Source organism: Electrophorus electricus, chromosome 11 (assembly GCF_013358815.1).
Source record: "Electrophorus electricus isolate fEleEle1 chromosome 11, fEleEle1.pri, whole genome shotgun sequence".
NCBI classification, from domain to species: domain Eukaryota; kingdom Metazoa; phylum Chordata; class Actinopteri; order Gymnotiformes; family Gymnotidae; genus Electrophorus; species Electrophorus electricus.
The window spans coordinates 9,197,416-9,223,282 of record NC_049545.1 but is presented as its reverse complement, the minus strand read 5'-3'; the positions used below and the strand labels follow the sequence as shown (position 1 = coordinate 9,223,282).

Genomic DNA, 25,867 nt, shown 5'->3' with positions numbered 1-25,867 from the left:
CAATTAAAGCCACACCACAATAGCTGCAGAATAAAAAGCGATACCAACGAGTTCTTGAAAGAGCAAAAAAGGAAACGGAAGCATATTTATCGTCAAATTCGTGGATACAGCACTGAATGCAACAACGGTTTTATATGATTGGAAATCGTGGCACCTAAATTTGAATTTTTGGGTAAGTATTTTTTAGTACAGATATGACACACTAATTATTTACTATACGACTAAACCTAACATTGAGTTTAAGGGCACTGTGAAGAATGTTTAATGACATTAACGAATGTTTAATGTTTTTTAACGATAAAGATTATTTATTTATTTATTTATTTGTTTGTTAATTATTATATGCTGTTTGGGATAGGTTATGGTTATGGCCACAGTTCTTTGTGTTATATTTAACAAACAAACAAACAAACAAACAAACAAACAGCTACACGTAACTACTGCAGTAAAATAACCTATTTAACCATTTAGGCCCATAGGAGTGAACTCAAGCAGCTCTAATTGCTTTTCGAACTTGTAGTCTGCCATTGGTGTTGAGAACACAAAGTTTGTCTCTAGAATTATTAGGTATTTTAACAGGCCAGTATGATAAGTCATTGCTTTTGGTCATTGCTAATGGTAGCTAATTTTGTAGCTATGAAATGTAAAACAGGTAGTCCAAAAAACTCTCAGGTGAGATTTGACTCTCATACATATGTGCTTATCTTTTAAATTTACCCAGCGATTAGAATTGTCGTGTCTTGCTACAAAACTGCACCATCTTGTATCTACATACTGGACGTGTACAAACTTGCTGCTTTCATTGTTTGAGAAATATGCTATTGCTCTTGGCTTTTCATCATGCACAATACTACCAGAAGTCAGTCAGATGAGTCAGTCAGGTGTTAAGGGCTTTTCACCAGTGAAATTTTTACTGACATGCCCCAACTCCCCAAAGAACATTAAACACTCCTACAATGTAATTAAAATAATCCGTAATTAAAATAATTTTCTCTTCCTTTTTTGTTACTTTTTAACACATTAACATGTACATACCTTTATCTATATAAATAACAGTCACTTCCCCAGCAGTCCAGCATTGCTAGCCCTTTCCTGCTGAGCAAATTGCTAGGCTCCACCAGTGAAAACATGTAATATTCTTTCCTTACTTCAGTATCGTACTTACTGCCACCACCTTTATTAAGACAGTAGGTTCTGGCAATTTACCCTACTAGATTACTAAATACCCACAGCAATAAAGCCAGTCCCAAACAGAGTTTGGGACTGAATGGTGTTAAAATCACTCCATTCAGATTTTAAATAATATAATCAACACAGATGGCCTGGGTTCTACTCATAAATATGGCTAGGAGGGCAACCATTAAAGGCTATACTCTACATTCTTAATAAAAAAAACTAAGAGAGTGATCATATGCTCTTTACTTAAAAACCTACACTGCACAGTTTCACACAGCAAAAGGATATAGTGGCACACAAACAATACACTCATTACACTACACACTACAGCCTCACATGCATTGATGCCCTCCCTTTTTAGCTCACAGACAACCCAAAGAAACAAAATACAAATCTAGAATTAAAGATTTAAAGATTAATCTTCAAATTACAGGAAATATAAAGACACTTTAAATTTTATTAACCGCAGTGCTCCTAACTGCATTCAAAATATTTCCCAGTTTAAGAAATTAAATCTATCTTATTAGTCTTACAGCTAAACACACCCACAGGAGAGGTCGACCCCACATAATTAAAATTCAGTGTTGCATGTGGCCCTACAATCACCCCAGGCCACTCATTCAATGCAACAGTGCGTCACTCCCGTAGTTTTACTTCATCACAGTCTTCACTTCAGCAAAGCTGTTAGCAATTCATACCATTTACATGGGCTTAGATCAATTCGCGCAAACTAGTCTGCTCACTTGTGCGTAGTCTGCTCACTTGTGCGTAGCTCCCCAATAAGATGAATATCCAGCCACTTTATACTGTCCATACTGCTCACCCACAACAAACAAGATTTATGCTCCACCTCCCTACACAATCCCATTTAACCTTAATGCAATCATTACAAATATCCTAGATTTTGTCATTGGTGAGAATAAATTATTCCACAGTGCCCTTTTGTTTGGAAATGCTCATATATTTTGAAATTGTGTAGAGTATAATACTTACAATAGAAATTATGCAGTACTCAAATGAGAAGGGTGTTTCTTGAAAAGTGGATCGTAATCTGGACCTCTCTAAACTCACAGCACATTATCACTGAAGTGTAAGCAGGAGTTGTCATCTGATATCAATTACTTTAGCCTACATAACATGAGAAAAATTACTATTTGAACTCCAGTAATCTGCAATTCATCTTCAAATAAACAAAAGAAAATTCATTTCAAAATAACTTAGCATGTATAAAGCAGAGATGTTGACAAGTAATTTTGTACGAGTCTGAGTAAAGTCTTAAATCTCTAGGGTGCATGTCTGAGTCAAATCTCGAATCTCTGCATAAGAGTCTGAGTGGAGTCACAAGTGCCCCTTAGAAAATTTTTGTTTAGTCTTATTATTTACAGTACACTTTATAGTCTCATTTATTTATGAGGTCTGTAATGTGCATTCTCAATCACAAAAATATGGAACAGTGCCTGAAACCTAATGTTTAATTTACGCTGGTCTGCAAATTAACGTTAGCTAACAAGAAAATGTCAGTAGGCTAATGGAGCATGTAGCTAAAAAAGCTAGAAACTGCTTAAAATAATTTACTTATTCTTCTAAATAACTTGTTTCTGAAATGACTTAGGAGGGAAATCTTCTTGCACTTTTAGTGCCGAGACTGAAAATCTAAAAGAAATGTGGTCTACAGCTTAATTAAATATCTTACTGAAGTCTAATGCACCAAAAGTAAACAAAAATATATATGTTTAAACACATGGAAGAGAAAAGTCTTAAATCTAGTTGAAATTCAAACCTTCCCTGTTAAAATTAATTTCTTAATTTATGAAGATTTTGATATTTATGAAGATCACTTTCTTAGCTACCCATGATAAGATTTCCTTATGCTTTTACTGTGAGAATGTGGAGAAAGTATGTAGCAAAATTGTGCAAATTCACTCCACTATATTCCTCTATTTCACTATATTCATAGAGAACACTTTCCAATGTATTTAAAATATGAAATTGAAGTGTTTTTACTGTACGAATCTCGCAAATTTGTGTAAAATGTCTATTTGCTTCACTATATATCACTTTTGAAGCTCTATAAAATAAACAAATCAAGTTGTCATCAAACTACTCCACTAAATTCTTAAAATACACTTTCTCATATACCTAAGAAATGACTTTCATATATTTTTAATGTAGAAATTTGGAGTAATGGGATAGCAAAATTCTGATAGATGTCTAATTGGTTCTCTATATAATCACCTCTTAAAGCTCTATAGAATAAACAAATCAAACTGTTATCAAATCACTCCACTATTTTCCTGAAATACATTTTCTTATGTACCTGATGTTACAATCATTTGTTTTTACTGTAAGAATTTGGAGTAATGGGATGGCAAACTTGTGTAAAATATCTTTTCAGTATAGGTATATATCACTTTTTGAAGCGCTATAAAATCAACAAATCAAATTAATCAAATCAGATCACACCACTATACTCATAAAGAACATTTTCCCATATTAGTCTATATCATTCAATCATCTTTTAGTCATTTTTATTATAAGAATCTGGAGTAATGTAATGGCAAAATTACAATTTGGAAATGTTGTATGATCAGGTCTAAGCTAACTACTGTGAGCCTTCGCTGTAGGCTCTCCTGACTTAGTGGTGAGCAGAGGTGGGTTGATTAGCCAGAAACTGTACAAGTTCAAGTTTGGTTTATTTGTCACATACATAGTCATACACAGTATAACTCACAGTGAAATGGTTGAAATGGTTACCTGTACTCAGATAACAGTACTGTTACTTTAAAATAATAATTACACAAGTAGAAGTAAATGTAGTCATCTAAATTATTACTTAAGTAAAAGTTAATTTAATAAATACTACTCAAGTAGCAGGTTACTTCATCAAAACTCAGGCAACAAAACACCAGGCAACAAAATACATAGATATATTTTTATCTCACAAACTTAAATATGTGCTCCTCATGGTTCTTTTTCAAATTCAAATCTGTTTTAAAGATGTTCCTCTCAGGCATGATTTTTAAGTGAATTTTACAATAAGTATACTTATTCATAAACAAGGCTGTTATTACATTTAAAATATGTACAATATTGAACACCCTCCTTCAATGTCCAGTAATAGTCCAACATAGAGGAGCTCTACTTTTGTTACTGGTTTTCCATAGGCCTGCTATAAGCCTACATAATGACATGGGAGTATAACTGGTTGTAAACTATTTGTCCTATCTAAGTAGATGCAAAAGCACTTTGGTGGATCACATCTGCTAAATGCCATACATGTAGATGTAAACATAATGGCACAAAAAATCCCAGTCTGAAAACATATTTTGATTCAGTGTACAAAAACACTTAACAGCTGTTCTTTGCTTTGTAATACTTAGTTTATGTGTTATGTTTAAGCTAGACAAGGTATTTCATATCAGCTAAATATTGTAGTTAAGTAAAAGTACTCTGGGTAAAAACACACTTCGATTTTGTAGCAGAACAGGAGAAAGCTGTATGAGAGCAAGGTAAATCTGAGTAAGCACATTTGACTGTGAGAGCATGAGAGCAAATGAGCTGTGCCCTTGACTTTCGGCAGTAAAATAACTCCGTTGCATACTCTGCAGCCAGAGTATCCAGGTTTGTGGTTTTCCAAGGAAATTGGACTACTTTGAAAATATGGTCACTGTTGTGTCCTCGACTTAAGAACCAGATGAACAAATATGTCAGATGAACTAGTACAACTTTAACATCGCTTGGCATGCAATAACCAGCTAGCTAACTTCCAGCTTGCTCTGGCTCGTTCTTTCCTCATCATGTGGAACCTCTCTACTGCTACACACAGGTTTAGCTCCCGCTAGAGGTTTTCTATAGACACCACCGTCAGAGAAATTGTAAAGATTTTGTGTTTTTTGAAAATGAAAATTAATTTTCTTATTAATTAGTTACCAAGAAAATATTTTTTATTATTTTTGTTGCATTTCTGATCGACTCTAAAGTTAGTTACATATTCGCAGCTTCCAGTTCGGCGTCTGAACTTGATCCATATTTGTAAAAGTGTCACGTCCACAGACCGGAGCGTTTCCCGTTTCCCGGGCAACCTAGACACTTCCGGGCTTTTCGTCAGCCACCGTGGTTCCGTGTCTCCTCCCCTTTGGCTCCAGCTGTTTCTAATTTATCCTTGATTGTGGTCTTATAAAAACCCCTTCCCTACGTATTGTGTTTGTCGGTCATTGTCTTGGTCATAGAGTGTCTTTCATGGTTTCTGGTCAGTTATCGGGCATTGTGTTTATTTACTCTTGCTGCATGTTGCTTTCCTTGTTTAGTTCTGTTACCTGTTTCTTCGTCGTAAATATTGCTTGTTGATCTTACGTAGCCCGGTTCTGTTATTCCCGCTTGTGTACGTCTTTATGCTACTCGTTATATTTTCCATTGTTCTCCGTTAGTCTTCCTTAAATGTACGCCCCTTTTCCCCGGTTCCCTTATTCGCTTTTGTTTGCACGTTTCTTATTAAATCTGTTATTAATTATTTTCTTAATCACGTTCATTATGGCATCAGTCATTAGTTCCGTTTCCCATACCATCCAGCGCGTCCGCACTTCGAAAATACTCGCACATCACCCCTCCTCCCTCGTTACAAAAAGAGGTTGTTCACATCACATATTTGCTGCGCACTTTGATTTAAAGACAGCTGAACTAAATGAAGGTGTGATCTTAAATTCGTTAAGAATTGATTGCTTCTTATCCTAATATTGTGAATGTAAAATTGGCTTAATATCTAATATTTTACAAAAATATTTTAATTTGAATTATTCATGTATAATTTCACTTTAAAACAATTTGTATATTAGGCTACATTTACATTTATGGCATTTAGCAGACCATCTTATCCTGAGCGACTTACAAAAGTGCTTTGTCATTTACTCATAGAATATATCCAAGTACAGTATAGTAGGTTAGAATTAAACATACCAATGAACTAGAATACAGGGATGAATGCTGATACCTAGAAGTGCAAAAACATAAGGTCTATCTTAAACAATGATAAGTGCTATAAATAAATGTTAGAGCTTGTTAAAAAAGCATAAATAATGCCCTACAATAAGTACTAAATTAGTCAGTGAATAAGGGAGCAGTGTCAGTTGTCCTTTAGATATTCTGCAAATAGATGGGTCTTCAGTCTGAGTTTGAAGACTACAAGGGACTCTACTGTCCGGACAGCAAGTGAGAGTTCATTCCACCATCTTGGAGCCAGGACAGAAAATAGTCTCAATGCTTGTCGTCCATGAGACCTGAAGCAAGGTATTTCAACCCAAGCCGTACTTGAGGTTCGAAGTACTCAAGGTACAGATTGGGCTTTGACCATTGACCTCATGTATGAAGGGGCTGGTCCATTTTTGGCTTTGTAGGCAAGCATCAAGGTTTCAAATCTGATGCGTGCAGCTAGAGGGAGCCAATGAAGGGAGCGCAGCAGTGGAGTAACGTGTGAACTTCGGAAGATTGAAGACCAGTTGTGCTGTTGCATTCTCGACAAGTTGTAGAGGTTTGATGGCTCTTAGAGGAAGACCAGCAAGTAGCGAGTTGCAGTAGTCTAGCTTTGAGATCACAAGAGACTGCACAAGCACCTGAGTAGCTTCCTGCGAATTTAAGGGTCGAATCTTCGTATGTTACAAAGGAAGAATCTGCAAAACCAGGTTAGATTAGAAACATGAGTTGAGAATGACAACTGGTTGTACAAAGTTACGCCCAGGCTATGGGCAGCTTCGGATGATGATACCAGGGAGTTCTCAAAGGAGGTCATGGTAAGGGTTGGGAGTACCTGGGATGAACAGAAGCTCAGTTTTACTGGGGTTGAGCTTCAAGTGGTGGGCTGTCATCCATGACACGATGCCAGTCAAGCATGCCGAGATACATCTGGAGACCTGCGTGTCAGAGGGTGAAAAAGAAAGAAATAATTGAGTGTCATCAGCATAGCAGTGGTAGGAGAAACCATGAGAAACCATATTACATCACCAAGAGAACGAGTATACAAAGAGAAGAGAAGGGGGCCCAATACTGAGCCTTGTGGAACACCAGTGGAGAGTCTACATGATTTGGATGTGGATCTTCTCCATGTCACCTGATAGGACCGTCCATCTAGATAGGACTGAAACCATCTCCAAGCAGAGCCAGTCACACCAAGCCTGGAAAGAACAGAGAGAAGAATGTTGTGGTTCACTGTGTCAAAGGCTGCTGAAAGGTCTAGAAGAATCAAAACAGATAACTGTTTGGCAGCTTTAGCGGCGTGAAGTTTCTCAGTCACCGCTATGAAGGCTGTTTCTGTAGAATGTGCCGGTTTGTAGCCAGACTGATTGGGATCATGCAGCTGGTTCTGGGTGAGAAAAAGAGACAATTGATTAAAACTGCTCATTCAAGGGCTTTTAATAGGAAAGACAGAAGTAATACCGGTCTGTAGTTGGTAATGCTGGAGCTGTCAAGTGTGGCCTTCTTGAGGATTGGTACCACCCTGGCAGTTTTGAATGCAGTAGGCACATATCCAGAAGATAAGGAGATGTTGATGATGGCAGAGATGAAAGGAAGCAGATCTCTTATGATTGTCTGGAACATATCATAAGGAATTGGATCCAGCGGACATGTAGTTGGATTGCTGGAAGTAAGGAGTTGAAGAATTTGGAGAGAGGAGAAAAAGAAGTCAGAGAGTTGGATGTTGGGGAATGGACATAGTTGGAGGAGTGGGAACAGAGGAAAAGGACTGGTGGATTGCTGCAACCTTCTCCTCAAAGAAGGTGATAAAATCTTCCGGAGTAAGAGATGAGGAGGGGGGGGGGGGGGGGGGGAAGGATTAAGGAGAGAAGAAAAAATAGTGAAGAGCTTGCATGGATCAGATGATGATTCAAATTTCTCTCTGTAGTAGGATGACTTTGCAGATGTTACTTCCAGTGAGAACTTGGAAAGGAGAGACTTGTATGAGCTAAGATCTGAATCTATGCGAGATTTCCTCCACTTCCTCTCTGCAGTCCTTAGTTCACTCCTGTGGCAGCGAAGTGTTTCTGTTAGCCAGGGGGCAGGTGGGGAGGACTTAGCGGGTCTAGAGGAGAGATGGCACAGAAGATTCATTGATGAGGAGAGTGTAGAAATGGAAGTATTTGTAACTGTATCCAAAGAGAGACAGGATAGAGAGTCAGGGTGAGGAAGAATGGACAAAATAGTAGAAGTAAGGGGTGAGGGAGTTATGGAGTGCATATTGCGATGGAGGAAGGAGGAACATGTTGGAGAGGACTGGATGGAAAGAGAAGGAAGGGAGAGAAAGAAGGATAGAAAGTGATGGTCCGAAAGGTGGAGGGGGGTGACTGCGATGTCCGATGTTGTGATGGTACGGGTGAAGATCAGGTCCAGAACATTGCCCGCTTTGCAAGTCGGAGGAGAGTGGTTGAGGGTGAGGTCAAATGCTGTCAACAGTGGAAGGATGCAAGAGGAATGCAGCTTGTCTGATGGAAGGTTGAAGTCACCAAGGAGAATGAGTGGATTTCCTTCAATTGGGAAATGACTCAGAAGGATGTCGAGCTCATCAATGAACCTGGAGTGCGGTAGATGACAATGATAAGAAGTTTGGTGGGGAAAGACACTGTAATGGCATGAAATTCAAAAGAGGAGATGGAAAGTGTAGAGAAGGAAAGTGGAGTTAAACGCCACTCTCGGTCCATTAGTAAACTTGTGCCACCACCCCTGCCAATGTATCATGTTTTCAGTTAATTTTGATGTAAAAAATCACCAAGAGCCAGACTTAAAATAGAAGAATATATCCTAAAACAATTTGCATATTGAAATTATACACTTGTCATGAATTAAATAATTTTACAAATTAAATATTTTAATTAGATTTTAATCTAATATTTACATTCACAATACCAGGATGACAAACAATTGATTCTTAACAAAATTATGATCACATCATCTTCACAACATGAACACTTCATTTATGAATAACAAATCAACTTGAATATGAAGATTTTATAAATAACTAAATGAATCAGAAGCTGCAAATAAGTAATTAAAGCATGGTTTTTACTGATGCCATCTAAGTGGTAAAGATAGGTAGTTTTCACTGGCTATCAAATGTTATTATTGTTATTATTATTAGTTGCATTTATATAGAGCCTTTCTCAAACTCAAGGTCGCTTTACAAATATCGCTTTTGTTTTTACACACTCATACACCTGATGAGAAGCGGCAGCCAATTTGCGCAAAGCCTACTCTCTGTCAGAAAGCACAGCCCCCTGGGGGACTGCACTGGGTGCAGGGAAAGGAGAGGAGGTTAAGACCAGGACAGAGCACCAACCATCACTGGACATACATGCACACATTTTATATATATATGTGTGTGTGTGTGTGTGTGTGTGTGTGTGTGTGTGTGGGTGTGTGTGTGTATATATATATATATATATATATATATATATATATATATATATATATATATATATATATATACACACATACCCACACACACACAGGACAATTTAGCATATATAATCAACCTAAATGTTATCTGTTACATTTCCATCACATATTAGCAAACTTTATCAAGCTACCCAAAAAAGATCTGAAATCACACATATGGTTAACTATGCTGCTTATAGCACACATCATGTATTTTGGATCAACTTCTCTAAACAAAAATTGCTAGCTTTTTAGTTGCTCAATATAAAATAATGTGTTAAATAAAATGCTTACACTTAAGCTATTCAATTTTAACTGCTCAAATATCTTATGTTGGTTGTTTTCCATATCTTTGGTAGTGGGCAATTTGTGAAATTAGTCTTGGGGCAAAAATCCAAAAATGTAAATAAAATGAGTGTCAATGTACCTCAAGTTTACAATGCTATGTCCCTCTTCCTTGTTGGGAATGTTGTGTCAATGCTGGGCCACATCATTGACAAAATAGGTCCACAAGTAGACCTATATAAATATATATCTATATTATTCTGGCCCACATGCCTAAAATCTACCTGGAAGTTAATATACACTGGTGGATGAAAGCCAGACTCGACCCAGAACTGTATGCTGTCTGATAGACAAACTGGGAATTTACCTAAGGCAATATTAAATTAAACAGAAATCAAAAGACAGCTGTTAATTGATATACTATTACTGTAATACAAAAACAAGCAGTAAGAATAAGTCATACAGTTCCATATATAGGTATGGCATATATGCCACTCAGCAAACATGTTCAGATATTAGTCCAAGTCAGACAATGCAGATAAGAGAGCCATGGGTTTCTACTCTGATGATTGTGTTCAGTGTAAACTTTGACATTTATAGCTACATAATTACAAGTATTGTTTCTCAAGGTTTTGCAAAACAAATAGATGTATATATAAAACGCAGTTTTGGAAGAGTGAGCCATTGTTTCCATGGAAGAACAACAAGTTGATTGTTAAGGGTATGAATGCATTTACACCCATTACAAATTACAAAATACATATCTAATTATTAAGTGTAAATGTACTGTGTTTAAATTTTATCAAGATACAATTTTATTGTGTGTGTGTGTGTATGGGTGAACAATACCTTTCTTTTGAAAGACCTAAAAATTAATTCAAGTATGGTCAGAAATTCAAGTATAGGTGAGTATGTTACAGGCCAGGCAAAAATCATACACTCATGGATAAAAAAAAACAGGGATTTACTGTAGTAACAGGTAGTGGAAACGATCACAAAAAAATGAGTGTAACTCGAAAGTAGGGAAAAATAGTCCATGTCAAAAAACCATAAAGACCATCCAATAATCCAGCCATCAGAATCCAAAACGGGCAGGCAAAAATCAGAAATGGGAAACACAAAGTCAAGGTACACAGAAAAACAATAATAAAAAAAAAAGCTCAGTATGCATAGGACTCTAAAGGCAATACTTCACAGTGTCCTAATGTTCAAGACAGGCTTAAAAAATCAAGTACACAGGTGAGTTCAATATTCCGGTGATGATGATCTGGCATGATTGGTGGAGTCCTGGGTTGGGTGTTGAGGAATTGGGCAATATGACAGATAAATATCCATGAAAACATAATTTAATGTTGTTGCAATATATCTAATAGTTATGGATGCAACATAACCTTTTCTTTCCCCCCTCAAATCTAAATAGCAGATGTTGCATAGCTGGAGTCTAGAAGATTGTTTTGTACTTTGAAATATGATGTGAAGTGAAAGCAAAATCCCTCCAAAAATGTAAATGCTCTAACACTAAAACATATTTCAGTACTTAGTGGTTAAGGTGCTTGACTTGTAATCAGATGGTTGCTAGTTTAAGCCCCACCACTGCCAAGTTGCCACTGTTGGGGCCCCTGAGTAAGGCCCTTAATCTTCAATTGCTCCAGTTGTACTCGGTCATAATTGTAAGTCGCTTTGGATAAATGTGCTGACATTTTTTTGAAGATGTGCAAGTACCTTTAAAATAGAGCATAAACATATTCTTATATTTGTGCTACTTCAGCCACCATTCAGGTGGCCTGCGGTAACATGGAGCGATCACAAGGCAGACGCATACAGTGAGAAGAGCAAGATTAAGGGCAAATCCACAATCAGAGTCATTAGAACAGTTCAGTCAGTGTGCCAATATGCAGAGTCCGAGAATACATGTTCAACTACACGAAATGCAGAGAAAACACGAGGCTTGGAACGCGAACAGTGGCTAGGATTCACAATACAAAGGCTAGTGTTAAGCTCGGTACAAAAAAACTTTTTCAAATTTTCAAATTGTTCAAATGGATTTATAACCTTCTATACAGATATTTTCTGCAATTAAAAAAATGACATGGTTACCATGGTTAACAGACACACTATAATTCAGTTTTGTAAGCGCAAACGCAGGACTAAGAGCAAACACAGGTGTAAGAGTAAACACAGGAGTAAGATCAAATACAGGTGTAAGAGTCAACTGGTTCTTACACAAAAAGGTACAGTGGTCAGTAAATTAAGGAATCTCTAACTTAGTATACCTGACAAGCCTACACGCAATATAACCAAGCATCAAATCAATTTCATAAAGAACAGTATTAGTATACACAAAGGGAAATGATGCAGTGTCCAAAAACTGCAAACTCAAGTACAGGTCAGTAATATTGGGCTAAATGACTCATGGGCTGCAAATACAAGTGCCAGACATTATTGGAAACACTATAAAAGAACACATTAAGTTGTTTTTTATTCAGTTTGAGTTATGTTGTTTAGATGTGGGCCAGTCCACTTTGGGAAAGGTTGTTCACCAACTAACAGCATCCAACAAAACTGATGGTTAAGGACAAGCCCCTTACACAAGCTAATAAACCATATAATTCATATCAAACCATATCATACACTTAGCTGTGTTAAATTTAAAAAGATTACTTAAGCATTAAACAATTATATTTTTGCATGTAATAGTCGTATCTGTAAAAAAAAGATCTGTCTATCTGTTTGTATTTTGCCAGAGTGCCTTTTACAGGAAGGTGCTCCCTGTCCCTTTTTCCTTAGGCCCTGTTCTGTCACTTGCTCCCTCATGCCACAGCTGAAGGGTACTTATGAAATTCATTAACATTATTGGCTTGAACTTGAAATATTGGGAAACTAACTCACAAATAAATAGTTTGGTACATGATTGAATGGATAGATCTGAATCTGTCATTAAATTTCACTTGGAATGTCTCCTTTATAATATAAAATTCCAATCTGTGACAGAATGGCAGAAGGTGAAAAAGGAGTGAATGATCACAAACTTAAAGAGAGCAAGTGCCAGGAGTTCACACCCACATCAGAGCCTTTAAAGAAGGATGAGATCAACTCAAGTGGCCATTTGAAGACATTGATTTGGAAATTTCCAAGGAGAAAGTCAACAGCAAAAGAAGAACCAGGGACCAAATGTTCCATTGCTGCATCCAACACAAAGCTTGTCTCTCCTTCTGAGACAAGTAAAATGAATTCACCTTATCATCTTTATTTATTTAAACTGTTGAATTATGTCAAGTGAATTATGCCAAGTGAATATTTAGCATAAGATTGAGGAATAATGTAATATTTCCTTCATGCGTTTAAAAATGTATTTTAAATGCATGAACAAGATTCATGTATTTAAAATACAAAAATTACGTAACTGTAAAGTAATTTTCAAATTAGTTGAAAATAATGCAAAAATAAATAAAATACATTTCCAGGATTATTTATCCCTTTAGATTATATGTGTGATTATGAGTTGCATCAGGCAGCAGTCTGTAATGAATTGTAAAGTAGTCCTCTTATTGTCAGAAGTGAATTTATAACTTATAGAGTAGTGCAGGTACTGATTTACTGTTAAGAGTTAAGTCTCTCTCATTTCATTTTTTTTTTAGCTTTACCTATGAACTTTGGAATTATCTCATCTTTGAGAAAGAGTTTTAGTCATGGACAAAAGAGCAATGGGAATGTAATAAAGAGAGACAAAATTAAGAATTTAGGAGTTTGCGATTCCCTCATCCATAATATCCCTCCAAAACCCCTGTCAGGTAAATCCTTTACTTTGTTCCTTCTCACTACCCCTCGCTCTCTCTGCTTGAAGTTTATTACTTTTTAGTGTATGTTGTAAGAGGAAGTGACACATGTTGTAAATAATGTAATACTTTAAACCCTCCATTATAGTTCTGCAGATTGATGAACTTTTAAAAAGTGATTCTTTGGAAGAGGCCTATCCGAACTTGCTGTCTCTGCGACTCGAGTTTCAGCATGAGCAGGAAACTCAGGGTGATGAGTCCTGCCAGGTGAATCTCAGCCATAAAGAGAAAGACCTGAGTCTGCTTTATGAGACTTTGAGGAACAAAGTGTCCAACATTGTCCGGCACTCTGTTTCCCTGCCCCTAAACAACAAGAAACTGCTGAGCTACACAGCCTCTATCATCCAGGAGGAAGAGAAGCGAGAGAGAGATGTGGGGAGGATGGGGGAATGGAGAGATATCTGGAGGGCTGCAGTACAGGAAGGGGTAATGGACACTCTCAGTGGAGTCCCCCTGGACAGCCATGAGCAAAACCCTTCCTGGTTGGTTGTACACTTGGGACTTCTGGGTAAAAGAATTGTGGAGCTTTTGGAGAATGTAAAGTCAGAGCTTGTGAACTTGTATCCAACAAACTTTAATGTGTTTGAAACCTACAGTTCATCCTGTCATGAATTTGTAGGAGAGCACCTAAAAGGACTTCTAGGAAAGGTCACTGAACTTAATGATTTTTCTGTCATGTTGGATTTCAGCATCAACTGCTATTGTAGGTGAGAAGTACCACTCACTATATTAAGAAATGGTTTTGTTGATTGCCCTGACAATAAAACCAGGCACCCACCATGTTAATTTGTTTATCTTACCTTACAGTGAGACCATTCTTGGTAGTCCCTCTTTGCAGCCTGAGATGGATGAGAAGAATGGTACCCCACTGTCTGATGTCCTTCTAGACCAGATTAAAAAAGAATACTGTGACTGTCTACAGGTGAGAAACACCTGAGCCACAGGAACCTGCTACCTGAAAAGTAATCTCATGTTTTTGTTGATTATGATTTTATTTTGTTTATTTATATATTTTTTATCAGAAAGACATACAAACCTCATTGGATAATATCATTAAACTCGAACAGGAAGAAATATGGAATGTGAAAGGAATACCCAAGGGAATGGAAGATGGAATATTCCCCACCTCTGAAATTCACATGAACATTTGTAGGGTATGTAAAACATGCCTTTACAGTATTAATTTTACATTTTATGTCAGTGCTTAATTACATTATGTTGTATTCTCTTGTTCATTCACTAATATTTAATCATTATATTTAAGTTTTATACAATGATAAGTATTTTATCAAAAGCAAGATAAAAATAGATGGCAATGCCATGTCTGGCCACCTGAGGTCATCCTCCACGGAGTTCTAGCTTGTCTCCCCGTTCTGTCACCTGATTGTCCTCACCTGTTCCTAGTTTGTCATCAGTCCTTGTGTGAATTTAATCCTTGATGTGTGATCTCAGTGCGCAGTCTTGCCTCTGTTTGGTAGTGGTCAGTTTTGAGTGACTGCTTTGTAGTCTGTGCTGTCATGAGCCTATGCTTTGGATTACATTTTAATGTTTGCTTTTGCCCTATGGTTTGATTGCCTCTTTGTTGACTGACCTCTACCTGTACCTATGTTATGCTTCTGGCTGTATGATTGTGACTGGTTTCTTTCCTGATTACCTCTGCAGTTGGTTCCTCACATCTCTGTTTAGTATACCTCTCATTTCAAACTGCGAGATGCTTTATGACTGTAATAAACAGAAGGCAGGATGTATTTGTAAACATCTCTATTGGCACAGCAACAGACAAAAACAGGCAAACAATCCACAGAAAGCAACTCCAAAGAAATGATTCAATTAAACTTCTTTGTCATCATACATCATAGATGCAAAGTATGTATAATCTAATGTAATGTAATTTGGGTATAACTAATAGTGCAGTAAAAATCCGTCTAGTGCAGATAATGTGACATTTATACAGAATACATTAGGAAAGATAATGGAAATTAGGAAATTATTGCACATACGGAAGTACTTAGTCCAGTCACACCAGGTGTACAGTACACTGCTGACAGAAAGGAGAAGGCCATAAGCAGATCTAACAAAGATAATATGGTCTGTTCTGGCATTCATATTGCTAAAGTATGTGAGGTAGATTACAGTATAGGTCGTACTGTAATGAATGTTGTATTATTACTTAATTCCTATAACAATATAATTGAATCTTCCATATATGTTAATAAAAATTAACTTTACCAAATGTAAAACAAGTTAAGAGTAGGCTACTAATAGTACCTACTAATAGTACCTTTGCACATAAATAATAAGGGTTTTAGTCTAGGTAATGTGAAGATGTAGCATTTTCCTGTTCTACAGAGTTCAGAATGAAGGGTAGGTATTTACAGTTCTGTGCTAAGAGTGGGATTTAAGTATTGTATATGGGTAAAAAGCCAGTGCAGTATAATACTGTTTACACAGACAGTTCATAATGAAGGATAGATATTTACAGTCTCATGTTGAAAGTAGGTAGGAGACTGTGCCAAGAGGTCAGAATAGAAAGTAATTTTTATTATATGTTTGTGTGGTGTGAATAGCTTTACAACCTGCATGAAAAAGCTATTCCTTATTCTGTTAGTACTGGATTAAATATTATGGAATCGTTTTCCTGAGTTCTGAGACAATATTGAGCATTTTTTTCAGACATCTCTTATTGATGTCTTGCACAGTAGGAAAGTGGTTCTGGTGATGTGTCAGGCAGTCTTCACTATTCCATGTAGGGCTGTGATGCCACATCATGGTTCTGTTGGTTAGAATGCCCACCCTAGTGCACCTGTACATGTCTGTTGTGAGCAGAAGAGACATCTTGACTTTCCCCATTCTTTTTGTTGGCTTTTCTTATATGATGGAAGATGAGGTGTAAACAAGTGAGTTTTTGTGTGATATGTACTCTTAGGAATGTGAAGCTACTCACCTTTCCACTGGAATGTTCTGTATGCATAGGGATTATTATCGGTCTATAGAGATTATTAATAGAGATTATTATCAGTGTATCATGTAGTGCTGAGGTCTATCTCCTCTCTGTAGGCGGTCTCATTGTTTTTAATGGTGTGTCAGTGAACTTAATGATGGAGCTATACTTAGCGACACAGCCATGAGTGTACAAGGTGAAGGGTGTGATAGGACGTCAGTGCTTTCTGGAGCACAATGGTTTAGAGTGAGTGGAGTCTTTGCCAGTAAGGTGTAATGATGCCTAGAGTCTTCATCTTTTATTGGGATGAAGGTACTGAATGAGTTGAAGGCCAGAAGCTGCATTCATACATAAGGGTCTGTCCATGTGGGGTGAGTGCTGTATTGAATCTAAGAGAAACTGTGTCTTCTGTCAATCTATTTGTACGGCAGGAGAACTGATGGGGGTCTAGTGTGAGCAGGAGGGTGGGCTGAATGTGAGCCTTGACCAGTCTTTGAACCTCATTATGATGGGAGGGTGAGTGCAATTAGCCAGTAGTTGTTCAAGCATGTGATAAAGGTTAGCTTTAGCACTATAGCTATGACTGTAGAGTAATGCAGGAAGGGGGAACCATAGCCTGGTCCAAGAACATCAAAGAAAGATCAAAATACCAGAGATTGGGCTACTGTAAAACAAGCTAAGCACAGGAAGCAAAAGCAAACAGCCTATGAGTCTGAATAATAAAGGATAACAGAGAATCACTAGCATGGCTCAAAACACAGCAGAATACTGAGAGACTATGCAGGGAACATGGTGGAGGCTAAAGAGTTCGTAACAAGGTGTATGCAGAACTGATGAATGTGGGATGAGGAACCCTGCAAAGATGGTGGTCAGCAAAGCAGGGCACTGGAGCAGGCAAAGAAGCATGGCAGAGAATGTGACAATGGCAGTGATTGGACTCGTTTATTTTTAGATGTTAGCCCGATATGCCGAGAATGCTTGGAAAGTTGATGTGAAGCTAAAAGAGAGGGTTGTATGCATCTGTCTGGAGACACTGAAGCCCTTTCCTGAAAGGTAAACAAAACTTAAACATGCTGACCTGAATACTGATTCTTTCTGTGCTATGATATATGCTAAAGTCTGAACATAATATTGGCCAACTTCATTTTGCATCCACTGAGAAAAAAAAAAACATTTCTGTCTTTCTGTCATTTGCTACATAGATTCAAAGAAGAGTTTTTTAAGCAGAGCAGCTCTCTACTGTGTTCAGACTTACTGGATTGTTGTCTGTGGGCTGAATATCACATTGCCTATATCAACAGCTTCAGTACCCTCAGGTACACCATCAGTAAAAGCAGCATTTTTAAAAATGCATTACATCCTTTCTGGGTGGGCATACCAAACATAATATCACTATATTTTTGACCTGACACAAAGTCCTTGGGTTTTCATCATAAACACACTTATAAAATGTTGTGATGTGCATGGTTTCCAAACATTAAGATTTTCAAAGTAATAGTGCCAGCCTAGCACATATATGGTTATGTTGATACATTAATCCTCTGTCTGATATGTGCTTGTTTCAGAGATAACATGAATGGCTATCAGGGGACCTGTCCAGATCAGGTGGAGCATCTGGAGTGTGAGATGGATGGACTAGTTCTCCGACTGAGGCAGGCTCTGCTAGAGCAGTTTAGAGTTGAAATTAAGGTGGGCTGCACTGGCTGTAGAAGTAACAGATTAAAATTATTTGGTTTGTGTTGTATATTGCTATATTGTTTCTGAAAAATCCAGCCAATTAAATTGTAAGCAGTGTAGGCACTCGTATCTTAATATTTACTGTCATTCTAACGCTAATTTTAGTTAAACATTAAAGTTTTACAATGACTTCTTCCAGCCCTACATGAACAGTATGATGACCAAAAAATGGCTCAACACAGATAATGATTTCAAAGAACTAATTAACAGAATACAGATTTACTCTGGATACAAAAAATCTATGAGACCACTACCTGCACAAGTGAGTCTGATCATTTGGCTTTATAGGCAAATTGATTTGCAGGATTTATTTGCAATTGTCTATTAAAAAATACTTTCTTGATCTGCAGTCATTTGCCAATGAGGTTCATTACCATTTTGTGAAAGAATACATATCGCAACTACTGAAAAATAAGTACTCTTGCAAAGGCAGAAAGAATGAAGATGCAGCTGCTAAAATTAGACAACAGTGGGAAGAACTCAAGAGTCTGTTCTGTGAAATGGTAAGATGTTGTCTCTTAGGAGTTAAGGTGGAAAGGTTTTCTGCATAGACTATTTCTATTTATCCTATTTTTAGTCTCTATATAGTCTATATCTATTTGAGTCTATTTCTGCATATTTCTGCATATACAGGCTAACAGTTTTAATACATTTATACATCTTTCTTTTTGGGCTCAGGAGTCAACCTTAGATTGGCTTCACCCACTAGGAGATCAGTTAAGTAAGATAATTGAACAAAAAAATGGGAGAGACATAAAAAATCTCCTAAAACCATTAGTTGAAAATTACCCAGATATCAGGTAAGAACATTGTCTCATTCTATATGTCACTATGTTCCGGTGATATCCATATTAGCCCATAATAATGTACATTTCATGTGAGATAATCTTCATAAATCTTTACAATTTCCAGTAAGAAGCAGCTCTTAGCCATTCTGGACTTCAGAGACCATGGATTAAGTATCGAGAAATGCATTCTCATTCAATATTTTACTGAGCTTAAACAGAATTTGGGGATGACACAGAATACTGGAAATGCTGAACACAGCCTCTTCAGTGTCATTAAGGTGCTTGTGAAATCTGATATTACTTATAGTTTGTACACTTCATTGGCCAAGATGCAATTTTAGTACCTGCTAGATCTTTGATATTCTAAAAGCACTGTAGCCTGTATTATAGTCATCAAATAAGCAAGTAGATTTACTAAAAGCTTATGTGAACAATTTTGTACCTTAAACATTGGGATGCATTTAAATCCTATCTGAGAAAGCACCATGTAGGTTTTTTAACAATTGTGATTGTTTGTGTATTCTTTAATATATATTATCTCACAGGAATACTGTAAGCCATTTCTTTCATTTCCAGTGAAACAGACATCATCTTGCTGTACTTTCTGAAGTTAATAAGCATTGATGACGTCAAACCTGAGCTCACATGAGATGAAATATATTGTGAGATTAAATAAGACAATCACTAAAAAAAAAGTTAAACTAGTAAGAGTATCAGATCATCTATGCTAAATGTAATGGAGGACTCTGATAGGCTCTGATGTTGTTTACACTGTATTTACAAATATTATATATATATATGTGTGTGTGTGTGTATGTGTGTGTGTGTGTGTGTGTGTGTGTGTGTGTGTGTACAAAGATGAAAAGAAGATTCCAGTTAAGTAATTGCAGTGTACTATAGTAAGAGGACACTTTGGACAGAGGTCACTTTGCTTACAAAGATGACTAAACTTCCTGTTTCTTCGGAACTTACTACAATCTCTTACTACTGTACACTACAGTTACTCAACTGGAATCTTCATTGGATATATATATATATATATATATATATATATATATATATATATATATATATATATATATATATATATATATGAAAATTTGAATTCTTGACATGCACGACACAGAATATTCAATAGTTTCTTGATTATATGGTCTGTGTAGATACACATTATTTCCACTAGAGGGAGGGCTACTATCAGCTGATGAATACTTGCATGCATTGAAGTCTTTTCAAATGTAGCACAAGGCATATTCACTTTAATGGTAAAAAGGTTGTCAGATTTATGACATTATTTTACACACTCTAGTTTGGATATATAGTACTTTAGGTATTGCCTGTCTTCTGATTCTTGCATGCTACTTACTTCTCATTAAAATACATATGAAAATATATAAAAATATGTAGATGGGTTTTAAACTGATCAGGTAATGTTTAATGTTTATGCATCTATACTTAGTCTGTTTAGCCAATCATTGTGTTTTCAGTATAATTTAGTTCACTCTTCTTCAAAGCAGGACTCAATCTAATTTAGCCACTGGGAGAGCCTCACAGATACAGGAAGAGTTGTGAATTACACACTGATGCATGACTTGATAATTTTTAATAAAAGCTTCCTATTTTTATTCCTGAAAATGACAAGTGTGAATTATACCAACCAGTGTGCAGGCTTTATAGAATGTCAGACTGGCATAGAAAGAAAATCTTTGCACAAAAGAGTTTAACTTCTGCTTTATGAGCATTTGATTTGGGATTCTTTGTAAGCACAGTTTTATGCATTAAATTATTTTCTCTAGACTCTCTCTTTCTGTTCCTTCCAGGTTCCACAATTTTTTTCCCTTCTAGAATCTACCTTGTTCTCCTGGGATTTGCACATCTCACATAAATAGCAGCTTGCTAGGCCCAGAAAAATAAAGCTTACTCTGTCTGTGTGTATGAGTGTGTGTCCAAACATTTCTGCAGTGGATCAAGTGAACATGCAAGTTTGAGGCAAAGCTACAGTGACTGCATGCAGCTGCTTGCTGTGCTTTGAGTCAGTGGTGCCATCCCTGCTGCTCAGGCACTAGGGTATATATTTAACATGGCACTGCTCTTCTCCACCCAGGATTTCCTGTACTCATGTTTACTTTTAGTGGTGCTGAGCAGTTGTCAACTGCATATATTGCAGCATTCTGGAGCATAGGCACATCAGTGACAATCAACAAATCAACCATGACAAAGGCTGCCCATTTCAGTATGAGACTGTATGTCAATGTGAAAGGTAAACCCACAAACAGTAGTTAAGCCATAAAAATATATTACATTTTTTTGAGAATGCGTCAAAGCTAGACACTGGGGGAATAAATAAGGCCAAACAATTTTTGGAGATCTGCTGAACTCATGAGACTGCCTTATTGAACCATGCATTTTGATGCATCATAGTTGAATCATAACATAATCAGATGCATCATAGTCTTTTTTCTAAATTCAGTATGTTATGGGATTCAGATGAGAAAAACTTGGTGATGTACAATCACATACAGGAATATAAGTCTCAACCCACAGAGTCCTGCATCCTGTTCAAACTAATGTAGCTTGCCTGTCTGTTTCTGTATCTGGCTTGGACTTTTTTTGTTTGTTTTAAGGAGAATAGAAATGTTTGTCAATGATATCTTACACCCTGAGAGAGAGTTAGCACAGAGTAAGTGAGAGGTCAAATCCAAATATCCAATCCAGTTTCACTCCTAGTTGTGATATTGTAGTGTATATGAGAGAGTGCATCTCGTGGCATAGTCACATATCTTTGTTATATGACAGTACCACAATTTGTTGATCATGTGCTATTAATGATACTAACATAAAAATCCCTGTATCAATCCTTTCACATTGTTATGTGACAGTAACATGAAAATATTTCCTCATTTTATGTGTGACTACTACAGTTAATTAGATTTATCTACTTACATGCACTCTGGAAAATTAACATAATTTAAGTTTTTTTTTTTTCATTCACCACACTAAGAAAGCTAATATGTATAAAGGCTATGTATAAAAAAATGCTGATTTTGTTATCTACCTATGGACTTATTGGGAATTAATGTCCATTAGGCAAGTCAGAATGCTGGTAAGTGACAAAGAAACAATTTGTTCTTGTTAGGATTAGCTAAAATAGGACACCTATAATGGGAATTTCATAGTGGAAGTAATAAAATACATACATTTTATTTTGGAATACTTTCTCTGTGTTATCGTAATAGTATAGTAATAGTGCAAGTTAGTGTTTTCTCCCTCTCATCAGAGGATATTTGTACAAGCAGATAGCGCAACCTTTGTGACAGCTATAAAAAATAATAAGTGAGAGAGGATTAGGAGCGGGGCTGTGGCCTCATCACACGCAACCAGTTCATGACATGAAGTTCCTTTTCAGTGTAGTGAATACACTTCAATACACAACATTTCTTCAATACAAAACGTGAGTGACCCAGCAGCAGTAATAGTATCCGTTACTCATAAGCCCGGTCGCAGGGACTGCCACACACAACCAGACAAGTATGAACCACCCTGAAATATTTTAAGACCAAATGGCTATTTGGGGGGTAACCAAAACGCACATTCAGCAGTAATGCTGAATGTGTAAAATAAGGTAGTAGTAATCGAGTGCAGGTGAGTGTCACGGTACGGCCCATCTTCCCAAATGTCTCCCCGTGTGTGTGTGTGTATATGTTTCTCCGTGTGGCCTCGCCCTCCCTTGTGTTCCACACCTGCACCTCGTTGTGTCATTAGTATGTGTGTATAAAAATCTATCGTTTATGTGTTACGGTTGTCAGTGTTTAACCATCACAGTCTGCGTGCTATGTTTCCTTGTTACATGTGTTAATAAACTTATGTCTTTGTTTTACGCAACTCGTCCCCGCATTCTGCTCAGTCTCCTCGTTACAGAAACACCGATCGACAAAGGATGCCTGGGAAGGGGAGCAAAAGAAGGAAAGGAAAAAAGGAAGCAAATGCCCTTCCACAACCCGCGCAGAGACACCCTCAACCATCCTGGCCTCACTTCATACTCCCACAATGGGGGAGAAGGCCACTGGTAGATTTTTTTTGGGGGGGGGGGGTATGATCCAGCATTGGATTCTGTAGAGTCCTACAAGTATTTTGAAGTGGACTCTGCAGAAATAGATAGAGCGAATACCACACTGGGACAATCTTTGTAAGTAGTTGCCAACATTGTAAAATAAATAAATAAATAAATCTGGGGTGCCTTGAAATGCCAATGAACCTTGGCACCCTGACATGCCACTCCAGCATTAGCCCAATTTCAAATATCCCTTTTAAGGTCATACCATCATGCAGAGCTGAAGGTCAGTACTGTCTCTAGAGTGGTAGGTTTCCTCCAAGAACCCCTGGAGAGCAATAAATTCAGTGCTTTTAGAACCCTTCTCTTACAAACCTTTGAGCTGTTTGATTCTGAGTATGCCTCCTCTCCTTGCCTGGTTTGGGGTTGTTCCAAATTGTCAGAGCTAATGGACCATTTGTTATCCCTCCTAGGTTACCAAAAGCAACCATTATTTCCTTTTTAGAGAGCTTTTACTGCAGCAGCTACCTGGAGACGTTCACTCAGCTTTGGTGAGCTCAGCCCTTAAGTACTACTTGTTAGAGAGGCTGACAACATATTCTTAGTCAGGCAGCAGTGTCACACAACCATGTGCCCCCTCACCACTACCACTATTACACTACTACACGTATTTGCTTATATCATGTATAGAAATGCTGCTCTCCCTGCAGCTTCAAAAGACTGGGAAAATGCTAACTCAGTGATATGGGCATCAGATTTAAAACCTTGATGCTTGCCTACAAATCCAAAAATGGACCAGCCCCTTCATACATGAGGTCACTGGTCAAAGTCCGATCTGTACCTCGAGTACTTCGAACCTTGAGTACGGCTCGGCTTGAAATACCTTGCTTCAGGTCTCATGGATGACAAGCATTGAGAATATTTTCTATCCTGGCTCCAAGATGCTGAAATGAACTCCCGTTTGCTGTCCAGACAGCAGAGTCCCTTGCAGTTCAAATGCAGACTGAAGACTGAAGATCTATTTGCAGAATATTTAAAGAACAATGGCAGTGGTTTTAACAACTAACAATAAAGTCAGGGGTTTGTCTGAGCCTGTATTGTCACTGAACGCTCCCCCCCCCCCCCCATGAGTCACGTGGTACAACCTGTGGCGTGCAGGGGGGTTCACCATTGGTTCACCACACCCTCCGTGAAGGCACACACCTGTGCAGGGGTTGAAGTTAAGTGTTTGTCTGCCTATTTAAACCCCTGCCTGTGTGTGCCTTGTAGCTGGTCATTGTTAACATTAGTATCATTGTTAATGTTATTATTGTTGTTTATTTAGCCACTGTTAGCGTGATCCAGCGTTTAAGTGTCATTGTTATTGTCTACACTGTCCATTGTTATGTGTGAGTGCCTTGAGTGTCATATATGTTATATCTTATTAAATGTATCACCAAATCAAGGGAGTCTGTGTGTCCTGTTCTGCGCCCTGTGGCTCTCGGGCCATTGTTATAGAATGACCAACCACCACAGGACGTCAGCTCCCGCAGCGAAAGACGGACTTCCTAGCAGAAGGTGCATAGGCACCCCCATCGCTGCTACTTGGATCCCAGGATATTGGGGAAAGGACAGTGACTGGTGTCTGTGTCCACTCCGGAGGTGGAGGGGAACAGCCCCAGGAATTTCTTTTGGGGGGGGCTGAGGCTACCTATCCAGGACTGAGGAGAGCCGAAGAGCTCCCCAAGGACCGTGGTGAAGGCGGTTTGGTGGAGCCAGCTAGGTCTCTGGCTAGCAAAGGCAAAGCCCGAGCTCCTCCCCTTCCGTGGACTCGCCAGGGAGACTGGAGGGATCTGCCCAAAGCCTCAGAGGCAGGCTGCCTCCGGGGCTCTCCTAGAGTGGCTGGCATGGAGGTACTGTGTCTGTGTGTGAGTATTGCAGCCTGGAGTTCGATATCCCAGAAATGGAAATGTTGGGAACCATGCCCCTAGGGAGGGGTCGTCTTCGGGGAATGCCTCCCCCCGCATATCACATGGAGCATACCAGACTGCCCCAAGAGAGGCAGAGAAGCTGCCTTTCTCCCTCCTGCCAAGAGGTCTCCCTTGTTAGCGGCACCTGGCCTGCCTTGTGCTGGGTATGCACCGGGCATGGCTGTACTGTGTCTGTGTGTGTATGCCAGCCTGGGATTCGCTGTCCTGTATTCGGACGCTTCGGGAGCCGCGCCCCTTGGGTGGGGGTTCTGTCACGGCACGCTCCCCCTTATGAATCACGTGGTACGGCCTGCCGTGTGCAGTGTGGTTCACCATAGTTTGTAGCCACACCCTCCGTGATGGCACACAGCTGTGCAGGGGTTGATGTTAAATGTTTGCCTGTCTATTTAAACCCCCGCCTGTGTGTCTCGTGGTTGGTCACTGTAACTGTTTCTATTACTGGTATCATTAGTGTTAGTGTTAGTGTGTGTATAGCCATTGTTAGCATTCGATGTCGTTGTTCCTGCCAACACTGTTTGTCGTTGTGTGTGAGAGCCACAAGTGTCATCAATGTTTTGTGCCATCAAACGTCTCACTGAATCGACGAAGTCTGTACGTCCTGTTCCACACCCTGCGGCTCTCCAGCCATCGTTACATGTATGTTGGTTAGAGAAGAGACAGAGAAA

General features: G+C 38.2%; 1 protein-coding gene across 1 annotated transcript; it reads left to right on the top strand.

Annotated features, from left to right (window-relative positions):
• The first annotated feature begins 98 nt into the window (after positions 1 to 98).
• si:dkey-45k15.1 (tumor necrosis factor alpha-induced protein 2) lies at positions 99 to 25,519 on the top strand. The gene is made up of 16 exons (XM_027016715.2): positions 99 to 172; positions 12,667 to 12,707; positions 12,871 to 13,100; positions 13,518 to 13,670; positions 13,804 to 14,422; positions 14,523 to 14,637; positions 14,738 to 14,869; positions 17,609 to 17,709; positions 17,859 to 17,972; positions 18,222 to 18,345; positions 18,533 to 18,655; positions 18,744 to 18,896; positions 19,072 to 19,193; positions 19,306 to 19,459; positions 24,828 to 25,124; positions 25,391 to 25,519. Exons 3-16 carry the CDS (start codon positions 12,872 to 12,874, stop codon positions 25,517 to 25,519), a joined length of 2,565 nt encoding a protein of 854 aa, XP_026872516.2. The 5' UTR covers positions 99 to 172; positions 12,667 to 12,707; position 12,871.
• The last annotated feature ends 348 nt before the right edge of the window (positions 25,520 to 25,867 follow it).